The following is a 7,464-nucleotide window of genomic DNA, read 5'->3' on the forward strand; positions in this document are numbered from 1 at the left end:
CTCCCACCTCAAACCTCCCCCTCTCCCTCCTTAAAACGTAAAAGTCACCAACCATAAAAAAAATCACAAAAGCCATCCATGTTTACTCTCCTAAGATCAACCCCTCTACCATCCCTACCCCCACCCCACCCCTACCCCACCCCAAATGAGGCCTGTTACCCTCGTTAGTTACAAAGGCAAGACCGCCACGAGACGCTGACACGGCCGCAAAACCACGGGGCTAAACAACGTTAAGTGAATGTTAGCATCCGCGCAATGGGAAGCAATTGAGAAAGAGCAGCGGGGTGATGCAAATCGAGGAATACTTAACAAACATACGCGTACAACCACGCACGTAACTCACTCACGAAAGAGCGAAAGAGCGAGAGAGCAGCCAGAGAGCAAGATATCTCGTCAGAGAGCTAGAGAGCCAGAGAGTGATAAAGATATATATATATATAGATATATATATATATATTATATATATATATATATATAATATATATATATATAATATATATAATTATATTTATTTTTATATTCTCTCTCTCTCTCTCTCTCTCTCTCTCTCTCTCTCTCTCTCTCTCTCTCTAATGTGTGTGTGATATAATATATATATATAAAATGAGATATATATATATATATATATATATATATATATATATATATATATATATATATGATATATAATATAGATATATATATATATATATTTATATATTTATATATATATATATATATTTATATATTATGTATATATAAAGATATATTATATATATATATATATATATATATATATATATAATATATATATATATATATATATATAATATATGATATATATATAATATATATATATATATATATATATTATATATATATATATATATATATAATATAAATACATACATACATAATATATATATTATATATATATATAATAGAGAATATAGAGAGAGAGAGAGAGAGAGAGAGAGAGAGAGAGAGAGAGAGAGAGAGAAAGAAAGAGAGAGAGAGAGAGATAGAGAGAGAGAGCGCCACAAAGCCCACAGGAGGGACAGAGAAGCCCCTGATATACACCTATGCAGAATGACATACAGCCGGAAACATCTCATCCTACAATGCACCACTTGTTTTTGTTGTTGGTTGTTGTTGTTGCTATTGTATTGATACTTAGTTTTTGTTTTTGTTTGCTGTTGCTGTGTTAGCTCATGTTTTTGTTTTTGTCATTGTTCGTCGTAATATTATCTCGTTGTTGTTGCTGTTTGTTTCTCGTCATCGCTGTTGTTGTTGTTGCGTCATCGCTGTAGTTGTTGTCGCTGCCATCATCTCTGTTTTTGTTGTTGTTGTTGCGTCATCGCTGTAGTTGTTGTCGCTGCCATCATCACTGTTGTTGTTGTTGTTGCGTCATCGCTGTAGTTGTCATCGTTTCTGCTGCTGTTACTGTTATTCGACCGACCGTAAACTCGAACTTCCGCCAGATTAATAATAAAATGATCAAATCAACCTTGGATCAGTGATGCATGACTGCCACTCCCCCCCACCCACCCACACCCAACCCCAAGCCCACCCCGCCACCCCACCCCGATCTGTCATGACCCTCCGCTCCCACTGCCATGCGCTGTCACCCGCGCGAGGGCCAGTCATGAGAAGTAGTGTAAGAGAGTGTGGAGGGATGGAAAGTAAGGAGCAGGAGGAGGAGGAGGAGGAGGAGGAGGAGGAGGAGGAGGAGGAGGAGGAGGAAGAGGGAGGGAGGGAGGGAGGGAGGGAGGGAGAGAAGGAAGGAAGGAGAGGAGGAAAGAGAAAAGAAGCCATGTAAAGAATAATAGTAAATAAGAAATATTAAAAATAATAATGATAATAAATAATAATAATAATGATGATGATGATGATGATGATGATATCAATAATAATGATGATGATGATGATGATGATGATGATAATGATAATAATAATAATAATAATAATAATAAAAATAATAATAATAATAATAATAATGATAATAATATTAATAATAATAATAACAGCAATAATAACAACAAAAACATGACGAAAGAAGGACAAAAATGACAAAGAAGACGAAACAAAAAACACTAAACAGGTTTAAAAAGAAAGGATTTTCAGCTCGCTAAGGATAATAGGATTATCGAATACGGCGGCCCAGAAGGACAGGTGGGTTAAAAAAACAAACTAAAAGAACCACACTTCCTCCCCCCCCCCCCCCCCCCCCCCCCCCCCCCCCCCCCCCCCCCGTCCTCCACTAATCAGATCCTGCCTGCCCGTGCTTGCGTCAGGCACCCTCGTCGAACGTCGGCTGTGCAGGACTTGATTTTCCGCTTACTAATGCCCGTGGTTCATCGCTCGGTACTCATCCTGCATACTTTTCTTTCTGCTGTGCCGGTTTTTATGTTTGTTTGCCTATCTCCGCGTCTGTTTCTGTCTATGTCTGTTTCTGTCTATGTCTGTCTAAGTCTGTCTGTCTGTCTCTGTCTGTCTCTGCCTGCCTACCTGCTTGTCTTTTTGCCTGTCTATTTGTCTGCCTCTATCGGGTTAACTCCCTTTGCCTCGTCCTGTATCCACACTCCCATAGTGTGTTTGAGAAAGGGGATGCATATCCTGCGCATGTATATATATGTATATATGTTCACCAAATACTGCTAATCTTTCTTTCTTTCTCTCTCTCTCTCTCTCTCTCTCTCTCTCTCTCTCTCTCTCTCTCTCTCTCTCTCTCTCTCTCTCTCTCTCTCTCTCTCTCTCTCTCTCTCTCCACCTAAAACCCTTCTCTCTCTTCCCTTACACCCTATCAGCATCATGGGGCTCCCCTCCCCCCCTACCACTACCCCCTCCCCGTTCCACCACCCTTCCCTCCCCCACATCCTCCCAATGAAACCTTAGATCAACCTTCTTTCAACTTGCAATTGAGGAAGTTAAACTAGAGTCACGTCTACTCAGGCGGAGGAGATGGGGGGGGTGGAGGGGGGAAGGGGAGAAGGGGAGGAGGAGAGAAGGGGGGGAGAGAAGGGGAGAAGGGGAGGAGACAGAGGGAGAATGGAAAGGGAGATGGGGAGGAGAGAGAGAGGGAGAATGGAAAGAGAGAAGGGAGGGAGAAAGGGGGAAATGGGAAGGAAAGAGGGGAAGATGAGAAGATGGAGAGATGGGGAGAAGGGGAGTTGAGAAGGGAAGGGGGAGATGGGTGTGCCTGTCTGCCTGCCTGCTTGCTTGCTTGCTTGCGTCCGCCCGCGTCTGCACAACCGTTCCGTGACAATGAAATCTCAGTCATTTACGCGTTGCCGTTGCAATTGCTAGTCGTGAGTCGGAAGGAAATTAAATCGAAGATAAAAAATGGCACAACTAGTGTGTGAGCGAGTGTGAGTAAGTGATCGAGTAAGCTACTGAGTGAGTGAATGAGTGAATAAGTGAATGAGTGAGTGAGTGAGCGAGTGAGTGAGTGAGCGAGTTAGCGAGCGATCTAGCGAGCGAGCGAGAGGAATAAAAATGAGGCAAGAACAATGCTCGTTATAATTATGACAATTCCCTGAACAAAACTATGACCCGCAAACAGGGGGAGTTATTGTTACTAAACAAAGGTACACTTCATAATGAACAAGAACAATGAAACCGTAAAGGTATAACAAAAACAAATACGGTAATAAATCTTAAAAAGTAAAGTAAATGTGAGTGTGTGAGTGTGTGTGTGCGTGTGCGTGTGTATGTATGTGTGTGTGTGTGTGTGTGTGTGTGTGTGTGTGTGTGTGTGTGTGTGTGTGTGTGTGTGTGTGTGTGTGTGTGTGTGTGTGTGTGTGTGTGTGTGAGAGAGAGAGAGCGAGAGAGTGAGAGAGAGAGGGTGAGAGAGTGAGAGAGTGAGAGAGTGAGAGAGAGAGGGTGAGAGAGTGAGAGTGTGAGTGAGTGAGTGCGTGTCGTTATACATAAAATCAGTTAGAAGCACGCAAAAAGCACGCCGGCCATGGCAGAAGCAATAGGACCGACAACCACAATAAGGGAAAATAATAACAGCACTCTGCGTCGCCAACGCCCTACACATTCTACAGCATCCACCAGCATTCTCTCCCTCTCCCTCTCCCGTTCTCCCTCACTCCTACCCTCATCAACACCCTCCCCCTCCCCTCCCTCTCCCTCTCCCTCTCTCCCCTCTCCCATTTCTGCGTGTGCGCTCGCCTGCCACGCCAGCCCCAGCCTCCCTTGGAAACCGACTTGGCGTCGTTAGGTGACGCGAGAAAAGCCAATTGATCGCTCGTCAAGCACTCCAATCAACGGGTTGCCGTAGTAACAAACTCCTTTCTCGGTCAACTCAGGGCCCAAGGTTGAGTTCAGAAAATAAAGAATCCCTTCAAATGGCCGGATTTTTATTGGTAGCTTGAGAGAGCGCTGACACACGAGGTAGAAAGACATGCACATTGGTCTCATTCTTTCATTCATTGCCTGGTCTCATCCTTTCCCTGTCTGTTTGTTTGTCTGTCTGTCTGTCTGTCTGTCTGTCTGTCTGTCTGTCTGTCTGTCTGTCTGTCTGTCTGTCTTCTCTCTCTCTCTCTCCCCACCTCCCGTCTAGCACATCACAACAAAGACCGCACTCGATATCAGGTCACATCTCCATCCTCCACTTACCTCATCTTGTCCTCGAAGATGCGTCCGACAATATATAATAAAAACGAAACACTCAGCGAATTAAATAAATATACATATATTTGAAGAAAAAGAAATCAAGTCACTAATGGAGCCGCAGATAAAGCGTGCAATTTAAATCCAGAAATATACAACAATATGCGTAACACAATATATCGAAACGCGCGCACGCACACACACGCGAAACACGTCCGAACACACGGGCGTCGTGAGTACAACTGAATGGCTGAACCTCGCGTAATACTCACACGCGTGAGGGAGGGAGGGAGGCAGGGAGGCAGGGCGGGGGATGGATAGGGGATCGCGTTGGGGAGGGGGAGGGGGAGGGGGAGCGAGAGGGGAGGGGAGGGGAAGGGGAAGGGGAAGAGGGAGGAGGAGAGTGGAAAGGGGAAGGGGGAGGAGTAGAGCGGAGGGGAGGATGGTAGAGAGGGTAGGAGACATTGTGGGGGCGGGGCGTGATTACGCTTGAACCCCTCACCTCCCTCCTCCCCTCCCCTCCTCCTCCTACCTGTCTTCCGCTCACCTGTTGCTCGAGAAGAGGGGAGGAGGGGGGAGAGGGGGTACGATATCAGCGTTCGGATGAATTCAACAATAATGATTACATATGAGCTCCGGTCGCTTCAAGACGGGGTCCCGAGACACGCTGCTTCCCGGCCACTACGGCGCATGCGCAGACACCCCGATTCTCGCACATGACTAATTATTCGCTGGGTTTTCTCTCGAGTCGTTCCATTTTCTTTGCGACTTGTGTTCTCTTTTTTTCTTTCGTACGTAATGAGTTTTATCTCTTTTCTGTAGTTCTGGTTTTCTCTTTCTATTTCGCTCTTTCTTGTTTCATCTTTTTCTTTTCTCTCGTTTCTCTTTCCTTTTCGCCCTTTCTTGTTTCCTTATTTTCTTTTTAAGTCTTGTTTCTCTATTTGTGTATTTATATTCATATATGTACGTGTACGTGATCGTGTACGTGATCTTGTATGTGCGACTGTGCTTGTGCGACTGTGCATGTGCGACTGTGCGTGTGTGACTGTGCGTGTGCGACTGTGCGTGTGCGACTGTGCTTGTGCGACTGTGGGTGTGCGACTGGGGGTGTGCGACTGTGCATGTGCTTGTGCGACTGTGCATGTGCTTGTGCGACTGTGCATGTGCGACTGTGCTTGTGCGACTGCGGGTGTGTGACTGTGCATGTGCTTGTGCGACTGTGCGTGTGCGACTGTGCATGTGCGACTGTGGGTGTGCGACTGTGCGTGTGCTTGTGCGACTGTGCATGTGCTTGTGCGACTGTGCATGTGCTTGTGCGACTGTGCATGTGCGACTGTGCGTGTGCGACTGTGCTTGTGCGACTGCGGGTGTGTGACTGTGCATGTGCGTGTGCGACTGTGCGTGTGCGACTGTGCATGTGCGACTGTGGGTGTGCGACTGTGCGTGTGCGACTGTGCATGTGCGTGTGCGACTGTGCGTGTGCGAATGTGCATGTGCGTGTGCGACTGTGCGTGTGCGACTGTGCGTGTGCGACTGTGCGTGTGCGACTGTGCGTGTGCGAATGTGCATGTGCGACTGTGGGTGTGCGACTGTGCATGTGCGTGTGCGACTGTGCATGTGCGTGTGCGACTGTGCATGTGCGTGTGCGAATGTGCATGTGCGACTGTGCGTGTGCGACTGTGCATGTGCGACTGTGCGTGTGCGACTGTGCATGTGCGACTGTGCGTGTGCGACTGTGCGTGTGCGACTGTGCGTGTGCGACTGTGCATGTGCGACTGTGCGTGTGCGACTGTGCGTGTGCGACTGTGCATGTGCGTGTGCGACTGTGCGTGTGCGACTGTGCATGTGCGACTGTGGGTGTGCGCCTGTGCATGTGCTTGTGCGACTGTGCTTGTGCGGCTGTGCGTGTGCGACTGTGCGTGTGCGTGTGCGACTGTGCGTGTGCGACTGTGCGTGTGCGACTGTGCGTGTGCGACTGTGCGTGTGCGAATGTGCATGTGCGACTGTGCGTGTGCGACTGTGCGTGTGCGACTGTGCGTGTGCGACTGTGCTTGTGCGACTGTGCAAAAGTGTGCATGTGCGACTGTGCTTGTGCGACTGTGCAAAAGTGTGCATGTGCGACTGTGGGTGTGCGACTGTGCGTGTGCGACTGTGCATGTGCGACTGTGCGTGTGCGACTGTGCATGTGCGACTGTGCTTGTGCGACTGTGCAAAAGTGTGCATGTGCGACTGTGCTTGTGCGACTGTGCAAAAGTGTGCATGTGCGACTGTGTTTGTGCGACTGTGCGTGTGCGACTGTGCGTGTGCGACTGTGCTTGTGCGACTGTGCGTGTGCGACTGTGCGTGTGCGACTGTGCGTGTGCGAATGTGCATGTGCGACTGTGGGTGTGCGACTGTGCATGTGCGTGTGCGACTGTGCGTGTGCGACTGTGCATGTGCGACTGTGCAAAAGTGTGCATGTGCGACTGTGGGTGTGCGACTGTGCTTGTGCGACTGTGCATGTGCGACTGTGCATGTGCGACTGTGGGTGTGCGACTGTGCATGTGCGAACGTGGGTGTGCGACTGTGCATGTGCGACTGTGGGTGTGCGACTGTGTAGTGATCATTGACTTATTGATGTAAGTTGCAAGTTCATTACTTATGGAGCTTGTCATAATTAATCTTTGTACATTTGTGATAGATTACCAACGGAGTGGGCCGAGCGGTAAGCACTCTCCGAAGGCACGGTGGGTCTGGGATAAATATTGCTCGTGAATCTTTGTTGAAAGTGTTACTCCCCGTACACAAAAAGAGCCTGGGCACAACTCTTTTGCTAAAAACATGTAATCATAAAAACAAATTCATAGAACTGATATTTAATTAATTGAC

At 47.4% G+C, this 7,464-nt stretch overlaps 1 protein-coding gene across 2 annotated transcripts in view; it reads right to left on the bottom strand.

The window, feature by feature from the left end:
• Rala (Ras-like protein A) overlaps window positions 1–4,816 on the bottom strand; it is a 46,665-nt gene extending 41,849 nt beyond the window's left edge. The window contains exon 1 of one of the 2 annotated variants that reach the window (XM_086533617.1): window positions 4,603–4,816. In XM_086533617.1, coding sequence (XP_086389743.1) covers window positions 4,603–4,607 — 5 coding nt within the window. In that variant the 5' untranslated portion in view covers window positions 4,608–4,816. The remainder of the gene's footprint in view (window positions 1–4,602) is intronic. The other variant, XM_086533618.1, reaches the window with a different exon arrangement.
• Between the last annotated feature and the right edge of the window lie 2,648 nt (window positions 4,817–7,464).

This window comes from Penaeus japonicus, unplaced genomic scaffold (genome assembly GCF_977035675.1).
Source record: "Penaeus japonicus unplaced genomic scaffold, GWHDUDI00000001_assembly GWHDUDI00000039, whole genome shotgun sequence".
In the NCBI taxonomy this organism is placed as follows: Eukaryota; Metazoa; Arthropoda; class Malacostraca; order Decapoda; family Penaeidae; genus Penaeus; species Penaeus japonicus.